The sequence below is a fragment of the Protobothrops mucrosquamatus genome, unplaced genomic scaffold, assembly GCF_001527695.2.
Source record: "Protobothrops mucrosquamatus isolate PMUCROS unplaced genomic scaffold, P.Mucros_1.0 scaffold2, whole genome shotgun sequence".
Classification (NCBI taxonomy): Eukaryota; Metazoa; Chordata; class Lepidosauria; order Squamata; family Viperidae; genus Protobothrops; species Protobothrops mucrosquamatus.
This window is the reverse complement of record NW_015386389.1, coordinates 2,366,008-2,385,449: the sequence shown is the minus strand read 5'-3', so window position 1 is coordinate 2,385,449 and position 19,442 is coordinate 2,366,008. Positions and strand designations below refer to the sequence as shown.

At 43.1% G+C, this 19,442-nt stretch overlaps 1 protein-coding gene across 1 annotated transcript in view; it reads left to right on the top strand.

Moving 5' to 3' along the window:
- The window catches only part of LMO7 (LIM domain 7), a 71,927-nt gene that overhangs the window by 19,917 nt on the left and 32,568 nt on the right, over positions 1–19,442 (top strand). The window contains exons 5-14 of the mRNA XM_029287367.1: positions 1,655–1,907; positions 3,622–3,924; positions 4,188–4,325; positions 5,021–5,743; positions 7,836–7,865; positions 13,436–13,553; positions 14,896–15,038; positions 16,589–17,000; positions 17,698–17,994; positions 18,748–18,862. Of these exons, the coding sequence (XP_029143200.1) occupies positions 1,693–1,907; positions 3,622–3,924; positions 4,188–4,325; positions 5,021–5,743; positions 7,836–7,865; positions 13,436–13,553; positions 14,896–15,038; positions 16,589–17,000; positions 17,698–17,994; positions 18,748–18,862 (2,494 nt within the window). The 5' untranslated portion in view covers positions 1,655–1,692. The remainder of the gene's footprint in view (positions 1–1,654; positions 1,908–3,621; positions 3,925–4,187; positions 4,326–5,020; positions 5,744–7,835; positions 7,866–13,435; positions 13,554–14,895; positions 15,039–16,588; positions 17,001–17,697; positions 17,995–18,747; positions 18,863–19,442) is intronic.

Sequence of the window (19,442 nt, the reverse complement as noted above, 5' to 3'; positions counted from 1 at the left end):
TTCATTCATTCATTCATTCATACTGATTCATTCATATGCATACTGATACAGTCCTTGACAGGCCACACTTGGAATACTGCATCCAGTTTTGGTCACCACGATGTAAAAAAGATGTTGAGACTCTAGAAAGAGTACAGAGAAAAGCAACAAAGATGATTAGGGGACTGGAGGCTAAAACATATAAGGAACGGTTGCAGGAAATGGGTATGTCTAGTTTAATGAAGAGAAGGACCAGGGGGGACATGATAGCAGTGATCCAATATCTCAGGGGCTGCCCTAAAGAAGAGGGAGTCAAGCTATTCTCCAAAGCACCTGAAGACAGGACAAGAAGCAACGGATGGAAACTAATCAAGGAGAGAAGCAACCTAGAATTAAGGAGAAACTTCCTGACAGTTAGAACAATTAACCAGTGGAACAAACTGCCTCCAGAAGCAGTGAGTGCTTCATACCTATAATGGTTGCAGTGTCCTGATCATTTTTTGCCACCTTCTGATAAGCAAAATCACTTAACAACCGTGTTACTAACTTAACAACTGCAATGATTCGCTTAACAATCGTGGCAAAAAGGATCATAAAATGGGGCCAAATTCACTTAACAATTGTCAAACTTAGCAGAAGTGCTTTTTTCAGGAGGCAACTGGACTCCCCTGTTTTTCCTTGAAGATTTTTCGCTTCTCATCCAAGAAGCTTCTTCGGCTCTGACCGGATGGTGCGGAATGGAAGGATTTATACTCCTTGCAGACAGCTGGTCATTTGCATTCTTTTAGAGCAGGCACGTCAAACTGCCGGCCCGCGGGCCGGATGCGCCACACCAAAACCACGCCCACCCCATTGCCGGCAATGGGGAAAAAGTCCCGATACGTCGCACGACGTCACGTGACGTTGCGAGTTTGACATGCCTGTTTTAGAGAGATGCTGAGGCCACCTGGAGGTTTATCTGGGTCCTCAGGGTCACCTGAGTAGTGCAAATGTGTGTGGAGCCTTCTTGGCTGCAGGATGTTTCCTGCCCTGTGTCCCTTCAGTGTTGATGACAGGTGTGGGCTGTTGGGGATGAGTCTGTGTTGTCTGCATCTCAAACTGAAGTGCAAATGATTCCTGTAATCTGCAATGTTTTCTAGAAATCCATTCATACTCCTGCACCGTTCAAAGGGTGTTCATCCCAAAGTGCATAGCTGAATGTCTACGGAGATTCTCAGTCATCCAGGTCATGGTTGTCGCAAAGGGTGCGTTCCGTCTTCAAAGAAAAACAAGAAAGCCCAGTTGCCTCCTGAAAAAGCACCCTTTGCGACAACCATGACCTGGATGACTATCTCCATAGACATTTAACAACAGAAAGTTTGGGCTCAATTGTGATTATATGTTGAGGACTACCTGTACTGCAAATTCTAGAATGGAACATTGTCTTTGGCATTGGGCTGGGACTAATGCATCATTTTGCAAGTCTAAAATAGGAATTAAAAAAATTGAATGGATCTCCTGGAAGATGAACGAAGTTAATTTTGATGCGATATTATGGCGTTCATCTAAAAAAAGCCGTTTGGTCTGTTTGTTTCCAACAGAAAGCAATGAACCGATCAGTATTTGATTGTCACTTTGTGGGTCCCCAGTTCTTACATTTTAACTGGATCTTTGTTCCTTCTTATATCTGTCAAAGATTTTGAGAGTGACACGGATTCTGAGACACGCGCCAGAATGCACGATCCCGGCAAAGATGACATGTCCCACCGTCGAGTTGCCTTGGTTGAACCCAAGCCTGCTGCAGAATTCAACCGTTTCCTGCCCAGCAAAACCAAGCCACCAACTTATATGCCAGCTCCCTTAAGGAAGAAGAGAATCGAGAAGAACGAAGATAACAGAAGAAGCTGGGCGAGTCCCGTATTTACTGAACCGGATGGAAATTTTTCGAGGTATTCTCGCAATGCTCAAATATGTCAAACCCTCTGATTACAGCAAAGGCTGAGAAAATCTGCTTGTTGGATCCCAATGCACCATCTTCTTTTATGATGCAATTTTATTTTCCTGCTGCTGTTTCCCTTAGCAATGGTTTAGCATTTCATCTTTAGGAGCGGCAAGGCTTAATTTGAACCTTTAGCTCCGAGGGCAAATTGTGACTGATCCTGATGCTGATGGGATGCTTTGCTAAACCAAAACAAACTGGGAAAGTGAGAGACCCAGTGGGGAAGGGAAAGTTATTACCATTTGCTAGTTCTGGTTATGCCGGCCCCTTTAATAGCCAAGAATCTAAGACTTGATCAGTTGATCAGGTTAGTGAATATCAGATGCCTCCTGTCTCATAGCCTTGGTCCCTCGGATTGCCTTTCAGCTGCTAGTAATTCAAATTACAGTGAAAAACCACTGAGATAACTTTGCAGTGATGGGTCGGTTCTGCTAGTAGTTGTCACCAATTCCGCCGTTTAACTGTGTAAATTAAAACTAAACCAAGTACACTTAATTGAAGAACATCTTAGTTTAATTTGGGAACTCTGAAAGATAATAATAATAATAATAAAGTTGGAAGGGACCTTGGAGGTCATCTAGTCCAACCCCCTGCTCAGGCAGGATGTCTGGACAATGTTGGGTTCTATTTAAAGCTTACTAGGTTTATTAATCACTATCAACCATTACACGTCTTTTTCTTATGGTAAAATTGGAATCTTTGTGTTCTGTCTCTTTAATAGGATTATTGAGAGTAAAACTTGCTGTTCATTGGTTGGAACCTAAAATACGCTATAACTCTCATTCAGGCTCCTTCTTTCCCTCCCACCCCAGACAGGCTGTTCCTCAAGAGGGTAGAAACTGTCGGGTGGTAGACCAGGAGCGTCTTTCCTTGTCTACCTTCTGAAATTCATAGGGACTAGCTGCGCCTGACTGCAAGTGTTTGTTTGCTATGGTTTTTGTACGTCACACGATTCTAGTGTCTGCCACGGGTATTAATTATATTCTGTCGCTTTTCTTGAGGGGTCCTTGGTGCTTTCTGAGCTTGGTTGTTTTCTTGCAGATGTTTCATTAGCCAAACTAGGTAACATCATTGGTGCTAGTCTTTTCTTTCTATTCTTCAACTACTATTTGGGCCAATCTCTGCAGAGAATCGGACTAAGTAATAGTGGCGTTGCATGGCCACTGATGATCTATTGGCCTGACGATAGCGTCTCTGGGGAGAGGAAAGTGAGAATACTTCAGGTGTTTGTAGAGGACTTGACAAAATGTGGGTCCTTAGCAAAGAAAAATTTCTGCTCCCCTTTTGGTAACCATCAGAAAGGATTTGGGGATCATTGTCCCCTTGACCCGTTCATCATATCCAGCTCTCTTGATCGAAATAATCCGTTCTTGAAAAGCTTTCTGTAAATAATGTTTTGGCAGTCTCTTTAAGACATGTCTTCCATCAGAAGGGTTTTGGGTTTTTTTAAATAATGATTCCTATAATTTTATTCTCTTAGAAGGGTTACATGTATTCAACATGTTCGTACTTGTTTAGTACAATGGTTTTGCACTCATAATTCCTTTAGCTTCATTCACAAGTCAGTAATTTTAAGACAAAGGGCGAGACGGTCTTCTGTATTCAAAAGCCAGTTTTTCTGTTTGTATTTGAATATATCCAACTTCGCTGGATGTTTTGTGCAGCAACCACAGAAGAATTTTGGGGCCCGGGATGGAACGCAAGTCAGCAACTTACATTCTTGCAGACTTCTCCAACTATTTGGAGGAGGAGGAAGAGGAGGAGGAGGAGGAGAAAACCACGGGCATCCCAGACATTGAAGCCGATGACCTTTATGCTCGCAAAATAAGTGCTGCTGTATCAGCTGTAAAACTTTCCTCTCATAAATTCCTCCCTAAGTCTTGGGCTCCGGGTGAAGAGTTGCACTGGAAAAAAGCACAAAGGATATCTTTTTCCAAACAGTGGTATAAGGAAATTCAAGGATTCAGGTTTGTCATCTTGCATGTTCTTTCTGCATCCAACCTGATTTCTAGAAAACTCATTTTAACTCATTGGAGTCAATGCACACGGGGGAGGGGGGGGCGGAGGTGTCCATTGTTGCCTGTGGCAATTGCAGTGGATAGTTTTTTCTGTTCATCAGTGCCTGTGGCCTCTGTGTTGTTTGGCTGAAATAGATTGCTGCAACCTAAATTTTCGGTCAGGACTTATTTTCCTGCCTTTTCTCCTTCTCCCGATGTGGGATCCCATACAGTAGCTTGGCAGATGCTGAAGAGGAGGATGCAAAAGTCCAGCCCAGCCATAGCATCATGGACAGCTTGGGCATCAGATGCCAAGAAGATTCTCAGCCCATCAAGCCAACCACTGAAATTGCTGCAGGCGAACTGCCAAGGTTCCTACAATTGCATGAGCCAGATGGGTTGACTTGAGTGAAGGCATTTGTGCTTTGCTAAACGGGGATGTGAAATATTGATACGGAAGCTGTCTTTCTAGTACAATCTCTGTACCTGAGCATTTGGAATTCATGCTACTGAAGTGATCTGGATTGTTTTATGTCTGCTGGTTGCTACACCTGTGCCTGTTACAATGGCTGGCCTGCTTTGCTGTTACCCCAAAGTAGAAGTCTTGTCCTTTTAAAGAACTGGGCATCCAAGCCAGCCTGGCTTCCGTGTGTGTTTGTGCACTTTTCTGGAGTGTCTGCATCTTTTGCTCTTCCTTTCCGTTGAGTGGTTGTTAAGTCGGCAAAACTTTCTCTGGGTTGTATCACTTCAGCAGCTGAAGACCTCTTTTGAGGGGATGTGCCTTAATAGATATTTTTTGAAAGCTTCCAGCTATGATAGTAAAAGGAGAGGGGAAAAGTATTGCAATCTTTTTCCTCTCTTTCCTGCATCCGTTTCTGATGTGGACGAGATCTTTGTCTACGGGGAGAATCCTTCATTCATGTGCAGAAATGACAGAGCCCAGAATCGATAAATTTTGCTAAAGTTGCAACCTTTGCTAAGGCTAGCAACCTTTGCTAAGTTTGTGGTCTCTGTGACCTACGGCGTTCTGCAAATCTAATGTTTGTGTGTATCTTTTATATCTCAGCCAGTTTTTATTTCTGCGAGCCCTGCAAAAGTATTCAGAGGGCCACCTGTCTTCTGATCATAGAACCAAAGTTGACCCATCTTCAGGGCCTCGGCTCATAACATGCAGAAAATATAATTACCTTAGGCCAGGCTGTGACCAAAGAATCCACGAGATTAGAGACTTTTACCCAGATTTGGAAAACGATGATTTGTTCGTCCGTAAGACCGGTGCCTCCCACGCGAATCCAGTCGTTCTCCAAGATTTGGAGTATTTTAGGAGGTCTTGTCAACAAAGCCCATGGATCGAAGGAGAAATTGTGCTTCAGCCCAGAGATGGAGAAGAGGAAATATTTCCAGATTTAGAAAAAGATGACCTCACTGTTCGCAAAGCTCAACTGCAAAAGAGAGAAGTGCCTTTGTCGGGTGCCCCTGACAAATACCAGCCGGCCCTCTTCCCAGACCCTTGGAGTCTGCCCCCAGAAATTCAGGCCAAGTTTCTATGCTTGCTGGAGAAGTCCACCCTTAAGAGTGAACGTGAAAGCAGAGGAAAAGTCTTATCTTCTTCTTCAAGGCAAAAGAAAGACGATATGTTGACCCGAAAAATGGAGCTGCTCAGCCTCGGAGGGAAGATGCAACGCAAGAGCTTCTCTCCAGGAGTGTGTAGCAAAGAAGATATGGAAAAATGGGAAACCATCAGAGAGGCCAGCAGAATCAGGCATAAGAAACGGCAAATGGTTGACAGGTCAGCTCATGGTCGTGCATGGAATCGTGCTTGCATCTGAGTATTTAGAAATAATGCTTGGAAGCGAACGGTGGTGTTTGGTTTTCAACAAAGCATGTCTTGGTGTGACGTCTAAGCTTGATGTTCATGTCTATCCCCATCAGTTCTGTTGTTGCTCATTCAGGTCATCAACGGCTCGCAATCCATCTGTCAGAAGTTAGAGATCTATTTGTGGAGTAACTCCAAGACTATGTTTATTGTAGTGGGTCAAGAATACAGGCTTCTGTTGTTAATAAGAAGCAGGTACCACTTAGTATGCAATTGTTCTCGAAAAATGATGTATGTTTGAAGTCTGTGGGTGAATAAACATAAGCCATAATCACTGACAGCCTATTTCCAAAAAAAATTCTTATGTGAATATAAAATGCTTCTATCGTGTTAAAAATCATCTCTGAAAATGAGAAAGAAGGAAGATAAACTGCTTTTCCAATTTTATTTTCCTCACAAAGGGCTTAATGTGTTGCTGCTCAGCCTGCAACTCCTTTGATCAGATCAAAGTAGAATCTATATTTTGGCAATATTTAATCTGGCTTGACTATTAATTAATGTCTATTAAACTGTTTCAGAATGTGTGCTCCTGAATCACGCCGGCTTAATATTCGGCTTTTTTTTTTAAAAAAACAGTTTCTATAACCCCATTTTTTCCCCCAAGCCTTGTTAATTGTCTGAATTGTCCAGAATTGTTTCCTTGTTGCTCAGAAAACAAGCCCAGTTCCAAAGAAATTGACATGTTTATTTATACTTGAGGGAGAGGGAAAAAGGCAGGAACATATCCACTGATTTTTGTTTTTAATTCCCCTCATATGGGAGGGTTTTTCCAATCTTTACAGAAGAAGCTTGGATTCTAGAGAGCTGATTATTGGCCCCATCGTTCACCCCGAAGACACAGTCTTGGGTCAATCTTAATGAGGTTTCTGATGTTCATCTGGTAAAGTCTTTTTCATCTTGAAATGACCTCATCCATTCCATTCTCCTTGCACCAGCCATAACTTCTTCTTTAAGTGTTCCGTGTCGTTGCTCACCGCCTCATTCCAAAGGACCAACTGTGCATTTTTCATTGGGAAACAAGTATCTGCAAGCTGATCGTTTTCTTAAACTTAAATATTAAATTTAGAATAAACACTTGATCGCTCCACCCATGTATTGAGTTCTCTGCTGACAAGAGCCTTTGTTACTGGGTTTCTTTTTCTCCTATGCCCACCAACTGGGCAGGTGCCAGGCATTCGATTCACATGGTCTTTAAGCAGTTCTGGAATTAGTACCAGTAGTCCTCGGCTTACAGCCATTTGTTTAGTGACCATTCAAAGTTACAACGGCATTAAAAAAGTGATTTATGGCCGTTTTTCACCCTTATGACTATTGTAGAATCCCCATGGCCACATTATCAAAATTTGGGTGCTTGACAACAGGTGTGTATTTAAGACAGTTGTGTTGCCCCGGGTTCATGTGATCACCTTCCCCAGCGGCTTTCGACAAGCCGAATCAGTGGGAGAAGCCAAACTCACTCAATGACTGTATGATTCAGTTAACAACAGTGGCAAGAAAAGATGGTGAAATGGGGGCAAAACTCTCTCAACAACTGCCTTGCTTAGAAATGGAAGCCTTGGGGCTCAGTTGTGGTTGTAAGTCGACAACTTACCTACATTCTAAAAATCTACCGAGTCTAAAGCAGCTGCAGCTAATTTCTTTCCCGTGTGTTAAGCTTTTGACATGCCTTAAAATTTGTTTGAAATAGTGAAAAATGCTCTATGTACAACTGTGATGTAACCATTGGCATTTTCATAAGTGAAGCTCGTACATTTGCATGGTCCGTATCAAACAATGAGAAACAGAGGGCAGAAAAGTGTTTAAGGACAAATTGAAAAGTTAAAAGTTAAAATGGTTCTTCAAAAGACGAAGCTGTTGAGCTGGTTGCAGGGACCTCGTGCCCCTTTTCCAGCTCAATGGCTGCTGTAGCTGATAAGGTGGGCATGAACCTGTAGGCATCGTTACATACGGCAATGCCAGTGGAACGGGACACATGAACTTTTGTTGGTTTTCTGATTTCCCTCAGGCTGTTGCAAAAGATTTCTGAGGAACACGGGTAAGTGGAATGACGGAAGCATGGCAGACCGTGAACGCCCCTAACCTTCCCATTGATCTCCTTGTAACTCTGCTTGAGGCCACGTGTGCATGTGCTTTGGGTCTGGCGCTCAACTGGCTTGCAAAGCGCCCGCGGAAGCATCTTTGGGACTCCCCCCCAAGGGGTTGCAGGGGCTGCTGCTGCTGTCCCTGAAAACCCACAAGAGACTAACTTGGAAGCTGGGGGGGGGGGCAGCGAACTCTAGGCACAACTTTGCAAATTCTCACAAACAGCTCCGGTTCTGGTAAACGTTGGCGACTCTGCTCCTGTTTGGCTAAAGACCCCAAATAAGTCAGAAATAAATACAATAAGTCAAAAATAAAATGTAGCTGTTGCTGCGTAAGCCAGTTGTCACAAGCCATCATGCTGATGTTGTCTGTAAGTGTGGGAGGTGTTCAGTTGCATGTCCCAGGTCTCTGAAACAGCCGCACTCAGAGCATTGTTTAATCTTAAATTATTTGGTTTTTGAAATGTTATAGTATTGATTAAATTGTATGTCGCCCTGAGCCCCTCTCTGAGGGAGGTGGGTGATTAAGCAGCTTAATAAACAAACAAACATCCCACCAGAAAGTCAAAACCTTCCATATTATGTAGAAAAATGCCTAAAATGTTTGAGGGGCCATAAAATAAGGACGATTAGCTGAGCAGGCAAGGGAAATAGCAGAACATGGATTGAAAAACATTTTAAAAAATGTTTATTTCCCCATAGCCAGCAATGTATGCCACCCCAAACAATATCTTTGGGTTCCTCAACAATAGTAGAAGCTACAGTATTAAATGCACTGAACAACTTACAAGCCACACAATAAAACCTGAAACCCGTATTTCTTAGGCTCCTTATCGCTTTCTAATCCACACACACAATATACGTTTTATGTTTGGCAATCGCTTGAAAAAAAGAAATCACAACCTACAGGAAAGTCGGCCTTATGTTGCCATTCCTGGACTCTTAATTCCAGCTTTTTCTTCCTAATTCCAGTAAAGAATTTTAGAGAGAATATAAACAATGTCTTAGGCAGCAACCTCTTACTTATGTTCAAAATTATTCTCAGTCTGTGAACGTGTGCCGAACCGGCTTCCCCACACCACCCTTTCAGGACTTGGAGCAGTTTAAAAGAAAATGGGTCATTTTTGCAGCATGAAATTGAGTGGCTTGTTCTCTCCTGAACTCTGGATAGAAATCTGATACTGTACCAAAGAGAATGCTTGAGTCCAAAATGGGCCTGTTTCAAACTCAGAATACTTAAGGCACCCCTGAAGCATCAGTCTATATATGATTTTTTCAGATGATAGGTAGATAGGTAGGTAGGTAGGTAGGTAGGTAGATAGATAGGTAGATAGATAGATAGATAGATAGATAGATAGATAGATAGATAGATAGATAGGTAGGTAGATAGGTAGATAGGTAGATAGATAGGTAGATAGATAGGTAGATAGGTAGATAGGTAGATAGATACAATGGGATTCAAATACCTGAACAACAGGTTCTCTGTGTGGACGCCGCTTTCAGAAGTCTGTTCTGGGCCTGAGCCTCCGAGGCTCAGAACGGACTTCTGAAAGCAGCGTCAATGAACTTCCAGTGGGCTATTCTGGGCCTGGGAGGCCTTCCCCAGGCCTCTGAAGCTCAGAACAGACTCCTGAAGTGGTGTCCACACACTTCCAATGCACCGTTCTGAGCCTGGGAGGCCTCCCCCGGGCCTCTGAGGATCAGAATGGACTTCTGGAAGTGGTGCTCATGCACTCCTGGTGGTCCATTCTGGGCCGGGGAGGCCTTCCCCTGGGCCTCTGAGGCTCAGAACAGACTTCTGGAAGTGGCATCCACACACTTCCAGTGGGCTGTTCTAGGCCTGGGCGGACTCCCCCAGGCCTCTGAGGCTCAAAACAGACTTCTGGAAGTGGCATCCACACACTTCCGGTGGGCTGTTCTGGGCCTGGGAGGACTCCCCCAGGCCTCCGAGGCTCAGAATGGAGTTCTGGAAGTGGCATTCACACACTTCCAGTGGGCTGTTCTGGGCCTTGCGAAAAACGGTTAGGGCTTCAGCCGATTTGCCAAAGTCAACAAAAAATCAGCTACCGGTTCTATTGAAGTTGTGCGAACCGGCTAAATCCACCACTGGATTGATGGATGGATGGACGGACGGACGGACGGACGGACGGACGGACGGACGGACGGACGGACGGACGGACGGACGGACAGACAGACAGACAGACAGACAGACAGACAGAAATAGGGAGAGAGAGAGGTAGGCAGGTAGGTAGACAGGTAGACAGACAAATAGAGACAGATGAGAGAGATATAGATACAAATACATCAGTAAAGGCTACTCCATTTTTTTTTAGCTGATGGCAGAGATAGGGCAAGAGCAGCCCATCTTGTCAATATAATTTGAGACATCTTATAAATCTTATTGGGCGGCAGAAGAATAAGGTGCAGGACGGCCATTTTGGAAACAGATGCATATTTTCAGCTTTATTTATTTATTTGCATTATTCAACCCCATGACTCTGAGCCATCTAGTTTAGCCAGAAAACAGTTTGTAAAAACAATTAAAAATAGGATTTTGAAGGGCCTCTTCAGTTCGGTTAGGATTGGACTAATGTTACTAAGAGGTTGTCAATCCTAGTATTTCTAAATTCCGATAAAGATGAATATTTATTGCTCAGGGTTGAAATGAGGGTTCCTTGGTTATCTCTGAGCTTGTTGTTTCATCTCTAAGAAAACAACCAAGCTCAGGGAATAACAAGGACCCCTCATGTGTAAGATCTTCTAATCACCATTCACCATGCTCTTTATCAGGACACTCTACAGCCCAAAATGATCCATGAAAATGAAAGGGTTGTTTTATTTCCAGATGGAAAGAAAGCTTGTGGCTGCATCTCAGAATTTAATATTCTATTTGAATTATTGTTTGCCCTGGATTTTAGTTAATATACTGTAATCCCCTTGGGGAGACAATCTATTTGTCTGGACAAGAGGATGAATCAATTAGCTGATAGCTGATTTAACCCTGAAAAGGAATGGAAGGAAGGAAGGAAGGAAGGAAGGAAGGAAGGAAGGAAGGAAGGAAGGAAGGAAGGAAGGAAAAAGAAATAAAGAAAGAAAGAAAGAGAGAGAGAGAAAGAAAAAGAAAAAGAGAAAGAAAGAAAAGAAAGAAAGAAAGAAAGGGGGAGGGAGAGAGGGAAAGAAAAGGAAGGAAAGAAAGAAAGAGAAAAGAAGAGAAAAGAGAAATGAAAAGATAGGCCACGAAGGAAATGCTGGTCCAGGCTGATCTCTGAGAGTTGCTTTGGCTGATGCTGATGCTGCTGACGTGCATGGGGGCTGCCTTGGGGTTGGGGGGCACATGAGAATTGGGTGAAGATGCATGAGTCTTTCATCACTTCTTTGAAGTCTTATCTAGTGGGGGGAGGTGTTGGGGGGGCAGCTGGATTTGGAAGAGGACCAGATCCGTGATCAGTTTGGAGATTAACTCCATCCTAACCGGTTATCAGCTTCCAGAATCATCAAGGGTCACTGCGAGGGGACATATAACTGTCGACTCTGATGTGCTTAGATCTTTTGTTATTAATTATAAAGTGAAGAGTTTTGTCATATGTTACTTTTCTCTCCCTTGTCGTCGTCTCCTCCTCCTCCTCCTCCTCCTCCTCCTCCTCCTCCTCTTCTTCTTCTTCTTCTTCTTCTTCTTCTTCTTCTTCTTCTTCTTCTTCTTCTTCTTCTTCTTCTTCTTCTTCTTCTTCTTCTTCTTCTTCTTCACCTCCTCTTCCTCCTCCAAAATAAATATAAAATAGATATATTAGATTTATAACCTCATTTATAATCTCATTTATGGAATTTTCTTGGGAGATGAAGAAAGATTATTCTTTCCCCCATTCTTCTCTTTTGCTTTGTTTTTGGGGATTCTGAAGGAACCTCCCGTCTGGAGGAAGCATTCAGAGCACAACGGATGGTCTCTTGTATGGCTTGTTAAATAAGCCATAATAGCTTATCTCACCTACTATAGGATGAAGCTATTAACTGGTTGATAAAACACAACATCACATTGTATTATACCAACACTGTGCCATAATTCTTTAAAACATGGGATTTGTTTCTTTCTTGCCCGTGCCTACACCATGTGTCCCTTTGTTCAATGGGGGAGCCACATAGCTTCATGGTGCACTTTAAGGGATAGTGCAAATGTTGGGGTACCCCAGCCACACATAATGGACAAACCTAAGACGATCTAGATCAGTGGTTCTCAACCTGTGGGTTGGTACCCCATTTGGGGTCGATCGACCATTTCATGGGGGTTGCCAAGCAAGGCTGTCCGCCATTTTTTTTGTCTGCCATTTTTTTTTTGTCTGCCATTTTTTTCCCCCTTTTCCGGCGGGTGCCTTACCTCCCTTGGGCTGGGCCAGCTGGTGGTCGGCCTGCTCCATCTCTGCCGCTTGCCAGCTATGCCTCGGCCGGCGCAGGGGGCGGAACCATGCATGCGTGGCGCTCCTGGGCAGGGAAAGTCCTCGACTTACGACCGGTTGGGTAGTCCTCGACTTACGACCGGTTTAATCCTCGACTTACGACTGGTTTAGTCCTCGACTTATGACCGGTTGGGGTCGCGGCATTAAAAAGGTTGAGAACCACTGATCTAGATTTAGCGTCTCTCCCCCCTCCCCCGTTGTTTCTCATAACTTCAACTGTGGCCACCTGCATTTATGCATGATGTCAAAATCTGTTGTAGGGAGGGTGGAGATTGGTGAGATTATGGAGAAACTCCTTAATAGGAAGTGGGAGACCACTTGCTCTGTAATGCTTAAGATCAGATGCAAAGGGCAGTGTTTAGTTTTTTGTACTATGGTTTTGCAGTCTATTTTGTTCAGCATATTTTAGGACTACAGGAAATACATGATCACGGAATCTTTTTTTTTTTTTTCTTCTCCTGCATCCCAAGAGAATCCTGACCATGAAGTGGGAGGCAGACTTTGATATTCAGTGTAGCAACTTTCAGAGTGTCCCGAGTTACGGATTTGGAAGAGAGCTCTTCTAAATATTGACCCAGAGCCTTGAAAAGACGGGTGGGAATGGCCATCTCATATTTAGACCCTTTCATTAAAAATCATTAAAAGTTACGTAAAGTGCTCTATAAAAGGATAACCCACGGAAGAGGGTCAGGAACTGATTTTAGAAACCTGTATTTCATTTAAGTATAAGGAGAGAAAAAAAATCTGATGGTAACATCTATTGCCTCACAGTGTGACAGATGTGGCTTCTTCATCTCTGGAGTTTCTTAAGAAGAGGCTGGAGAGCCATCTCTCCTAATTGGTTCTCCCTTGTAGAGGGTTAGACCAAAGGATCCTTCTGGCTTTTTCCAACTCCACAATTTTGTGACGCTCTGAGATGGCCATTTCATAGGTGCAGCAAAGCATTCTCACCCTACACGCCACCAAAAAGTGCCTGGTTGTAGAGCATCTAGTCCTATTTCTGCTAATCAGATTGTTCGATCCCTTCTTGAAGAAGGAAATGGTCTGGAACTCTAAAAGTCTGTCTCTACCTCTAGGAGTAAATCCTTGAATGACGTCAGTGCAGATGAGCTACAAACAATCCGGCAGATGCGTTACGAAGAGCTCCAGAGAATAAAAACTCAGCTGCGGGAACAAGATCAGCAATGGCAAGATGTAAGACTTGGAAAGACCCTTCTTTGCAGTCCCTCTCGGTGGTTCTAAAAGACGGTCCACAAGAAACGGAATTTGGGTGGCAGCCATTAATCCCGTGCTTATCAGAAGTAGGAGATGGGATGGCACGTGGGTTGGGTTCTCCTTTAGAAGTGGGAGGAGGGCTGAGGGTGGGAACAGAGTAATGGAAAATGGATTAAAGGCCCAGAAGAACTTCAAAAGATGCTTTCGCTAGCTTTGGTCTCCATATCTTCCAATAGAAGTGCTAGAAAAGCAATGTGATTTTTCTTCCAGTGGTGATTCTTGGCCTCAGATGAGAATTCAGCAAGGTGCATTTTCTGTCTGAGAAAAAAACAGACAGAATCAACTGACAGCTGCAGATAGCAAATATTGTAACAGCAGATATAAAATTGATTAGCAGATCATGATACAGAAAGATCATACATGATTGAAAGGCCTAAATTTTGTTAGAGCCAAAAGGACACAGAGAAGAATCCAAGACTGGAAGGTGCAACCATTAAGGTGGCTAGTTCTTAAGAAATTGCATACCACACACACATGTTCTCATAGACTAAAGCGTGGGAATAACAACAATATCTGAAAGTGAGGCTAAAATTAACACCAACAACAATAGCAATAGCACTTAGATTTATATACTGCTGCACATTGCTTTACAGCCCTCTCTACAGAGTCAGCTATTACCCCCAACAGTCTGGGTTCTCATTTTACCGATCTCGGAAGGATAGAAGGCTGAGTCAACCTTGAGGATTGAACTGCTGGCAGTTGGCAGAATTTGCCTGCAATACTGCATTCTTACCACCGCGCCACCACGGTGAAGTAATCACTGTTGTGGAAATGCATTCCTCAGTTAGGGCATCTGAGAATCCAATACTGTTTTGGTTTTCAGTCACCCTTTCGAATTACACCAGGTAATTCAAGAGTATGTGAAATGCTCCTGAGCTGGGTGATCAGGTTAATAATAAAAAAAAAAATACCAGCTCCCGTTGCTGCTTTGAATAACAAAGCCTAAAAAGTTGGAAGTTAGGATTTGTGTAGAAATTAGGAAGGAATATTGGAATGTCGCGAGCTTCCATTTTAGAGCAGCAGGTGCATTTTCTCCTGCAAAACCTTTTAGCAAGCGTCAGAAAGCTGAAAGGCTGCCATTGTTCAGATCGGGGACAGGCTGGTGAAAAGACATTTGAGAAGGCAACACAATAGGTATCTCAGGTGAAAACAGTCAGCTGCTCACTCTTGGTCAGGGAACACGGCCCTTGAGTGTTCAGCTGGAGGAGCTTGTAGACCGAGGCTTTACCTAACCGTTGCTTGCTGTGGCTTTTTTGTGTAGGATTTGGCAAAATGGAAAAGTAGGCGCAGGAGCCACACCTCTGATCTGCAAAGGAAAAAGGAGGAGAGAGAAGAAATTGAGCGAAGAGCTTCGGAAAGCTCGGAACGGCGCAGCAAAACCCTGAAAGAAATGCAGAGAGACAGGTAATACTAGCCAGCCATGTCTAGCAGCTTTAAAGGCTTAATCTTTTCTACGTTGGCTGGAATTCAGCAGCAAACTGGTTTTAATTGATTGTCTTTGACTTTATTTACACGCTCAGTTGCCGGCATATTTAATTGTCAGTTCTTTTTTCCGGAGTGATTGGATAATTGGATTCCTAAATAATGAAATGATAACAATCTCATATCAATAAAATTAATTTACCAAATAGGTCAATAATTTCAGTACATCGTTTTGAAGGAAACCTTTTAATTTAAGCCTCACTGATGTCGCCATATTAGCTGGGTTCATTTTCAACTTCCTTATTTGTTTGTTCCGTTACAATATTGATTTGTCTCTGGATCGCAAACCAACCTGCTTTGACTTAAGCTCCATTTCTGCATTCTTAATACAAGTCTTATATAACTATTGAGGAGAATTGGAGGGGCTGTGGGGAATGGGTGATGTTTGCCCTGCAAAAGAGGCTTTTAAAGATCTTTCTTGGCCTGCTTCATTTTGTCCTCGTTTGATGCTATCAGATATCCAGAGTTCTTTTCAATGAAACGCAGGAGGCGCTTTGTGGTTTCTTAAGAAGAAGGAACGCACAAATAAAATTCTGTTTATAGGTAGCCTTCTACCTGCAACCCCAATTGAGCCCAAAATTTCTGTTGTTGTGCAAGACAGTGGTTAAGTGAATTTGGCTCCATTTTACGACTTTTCTTCCCACAGTTATTAAGTGAATCCCTTGTTGTTAAGTGAATTTGGCTTTCCCATTGATTTTGCTGATCAGAAGGTTACAAAAGGGGATCACATGACTCCGGGACACTGGAACAGTCATAAATTCACGCCAGTTGCCAAGCATTTTTTTTTTATTATTAAAAATTTTATAAAATTTTACAATATAAATCCCCCCCTTCCCCTTCCCACTCTTCCACCCCCCCTCCCTCCCCCCTCACTTCCCAGTGCCAATCACAGGGTTAACAATAACATAATCATACTCTAATTAACATTAATCAACTATTAAAATAACATATCTATAACCTCCTTTAACTCTCTTTTAAACAGTACGCAGTTGCCAAGCATTTGAATGTCGATCACATGATTGTGGGAATGCTGCAGCGCAAAGTGTGAAAAACAAAAGTCTTTTTTTCCCCCAGTTCCCCTTGTAACTTCAAATGGTCAACGAAAAGAACTGTTGTAAATCGAGGATTGGATTGGATACCATTGGCTCTTAAAATATATTCCCCTGATGGTCAAGCGGCATTAGAGATTTTACCTTTTAATTTGAAACGTGGACAAATCCTCTTTATCTAACATAGAATTATTTTTTTTAAAAAAAGTCCAGAGGAAAAGTGTGCCACCAGCATCGTGAAAATAGTACATGTTTACTTTGGGAACAGAAGAGTGTTGTAGAACAGCCCTGAATCCTGCTGTGTCCCCTTTGAATCAAACATAACTGCAACCTTGCAAGTTGTACACACACACACACACACACACACACACACAACCTACTTGTGAGGTCATAGGTTACCCAAAGCTTTTCCTTTTGTTCTAGAGAGAGGCGAGATCAAGCTCCTCTGAGGAACTCTTGGCAGGAGATGGAACAATCGTATTTCTCAAATGATGACGTCTTTAGGGAAGAGAAACCATCTCCCCAAGTCTGTGTTCCAACCGAGGCAAATGGAGGCTTGAAAAGGGAAGATGATCATGAGCTAAGGGACCAGAAACCAGAACGTGGGGTGAAGGATGAGCCTCTCACCTCAGTAGACAGCCTGGCTGGAGAAAGGATGGAGCCCCCTTTGCCAAGTTCCCGGTCATCAAATGCCCAAATTGGATCTGGTCGGGTTTCAGCCTCTCTACCAAGAAGTTATCAGAAGACCGACACTGCCAGGTTGACATCAGTGGTCACCCCGAGGCCTTTTGGGGCTCCTATGAGAGGAATCTCCTCGCTTCCCAGGTCCTTTACGGTAAAAAAAACCTGGCTTGTATCTAAAGAGAACAACTCTGGCTAATTTCACACTTTAATTGCTTTTATATCTGCAGTCTCATATCTAAAATATAAAAAAGAAAATATAATGTATATCTATTCTTGTATATAGATGCACAACCCCCTTAGGGAGATTTCCAAGAGAAATGGTAAAACTACTTACTTAAAAGGAATCAAAATTATTTCCCTTTGGATTTGCAACTATTTGTCTACTATTTGTATATCAACCCATCAGCCTCAGTGTTTTAAATCTGGACTTATATAGGTTTGTGTATGAGCCATGGTGGCGCGGTGGTTAGAATGCAGTACTGCAGTTTGGCAGTTCGATTCTCACTGGCTCAGGGTTGACTCAGCCTTCCATCCTTCCGAGATCGGTAAAATGAGGACCCAGATTGTTGGGAGCAATATGCTGACTCTGTAAACTGCTTAGAAAGGGCTGTAAAGCAATGTGAAGCGGTATATAAGTCTAAGTTCTATTGCTATTATGTCCTTGCAACCTAGTCTTTCATGCTTTCATTCAGACCAGAACATTCTGACTTAAAGCAAACAACAATACTGTATTAACACTGCAGATAATTAGCAAGGCACATAGGGGCTGGGAAAACATGAGGAAGATTTTCAGTAGATGCTGCCCAGGCCAATGTTGAAAATGTCTCTTTTAAAAATCTTTCTTCCAGATTGATGCAGCCATGAAATACAATGGAGGAATGGAAGGGCCCAGGAATGCTCAGTCAGGGCACAGCAGGGGATCTGAAGCTCAGACAGGAGGGTCACAACAAGGCCAAGGCCAGATAGAGCAACAAGTTGCAGAAGGCAGCAAAACCAGGACAAGCCACTTACTGGAGGAGCAGAGAAGGAGAACACCTGAGTTGGACCCTAAATCAGATCATCACACCGGTCGTGATTCAATGACCGTTAGATCTTCTGCTCCCAAGGAGAGAACCCTTTCAGGCACTGAGGAATCAAGACAGCACGTAAGTTGGAGAAATGCTTCTGTTTTCCAAAGTACAGGAAGCTCTACCCCACAAAGAATCAGGCATTACTTTTAAGCTAGAGAAGATCATGGATAACTTTCCTAGAGAAGGGAATCTTGAGGTGGTCAACCTGGGGAATAAATGGGAGGTTCTTCTAATGAGTCATAAATGTGAGGGAAGAGTTAGACTTGAAACAGTTTTCTAGGACTCTCTGTGGCTCAGAAGACTTTCTCTAGAGAGGTCAGAAGAGGGCTAGAGAGTGCCAGAGCTTATGGAGAACAGTTTGATGAGACAAAAAGTAGCTTCAGTGGTTAATCCTGCAGGAAATCCCTTCTTAGTTGCACTACTCTGTGGCAATTAGTCCAGGATGGTCTCAACTCTTGTCTGTCAAGGACTGCTATATTTGTTGGACATCTCTTAGTTTAGTGCAGGGGTCTTCAAACTTGACCCTTTTATGACCTGTGGACTTCAAGTCCCAGCCAGGCATTGCCTGGCTGAGGAATTCTGGGAGTTGAAGTCCACAAGTCATAAAAGGGCCAAGTTTGAAGACCCCTGGTTTAGTGTTTTGATTGATTTCTAACACTTCAAACCACATGAAGGTTCTTAAATTACTTAAAATGTCAGGAGAGACAGGATATAAACAGTGAATGCTCTAGTTGTGCCTGAAACAATCTAAAAAGACTAGCTAAGGTAATGTGAATGAATGACTGTTGACATTCTTTGGTATCCTTCTCCTCCTCCTTCATTTTTTAGGAGCAATACAGCGATATGAGAATCAGTATAAATCAGAAACCAGGCAGCAGTCGTAGCTTTGGATTTGCCGTGTACCAGAATCCTTCTGGTGTCTTTGTAAAATCAATAGAAGAAGGTAAACAACAGTATTTAAATCTTGCATTTTCCTTGAAGGGAAGGGAAGGGAAGGGAAGGGAAGGGAAGGGAGAAAATGGAAAAGGAGAAGGAGAAAGGGGAGGAAAGAATTCAGCTTGCAAGAATGTGAAAAAAACAAAGACTGTTGACATGCAAAGTTGACTTGCTTTTAGGATCGGCTGGTTCCTTCTAAAGCCCCAAACAGTTTGATATTAATATTCAAATGCAGGACCATCTCATCTCCTAACAGCTTTTACTATGGATCTCAGGGCTATGCAAGAAATTCTGGGCTAACTTTCCATCCTGGAGTGTCTCGTTCCAACATTGATCTCCTCCCCGCCCCAATAAAAAGGCCTTCTTTTTCTTCATAAGAAATATCCCTTTCTTGGTGTCACACAAACTTTCGTGGCACCATCCGGCATTCCAAAGGGGTACTTTTGCAAAGCCTTGTGACTTGAGCTCAGAGCATTACTTCATCCCCATCGCTTTCCCACACCTGCTCCAAAGGGTGCCAATACAGCCAATACAGCCAATGACCCCAAATCTTGAAAGCAGGTTTCCTTAAAACTTCAGGAGAGAGT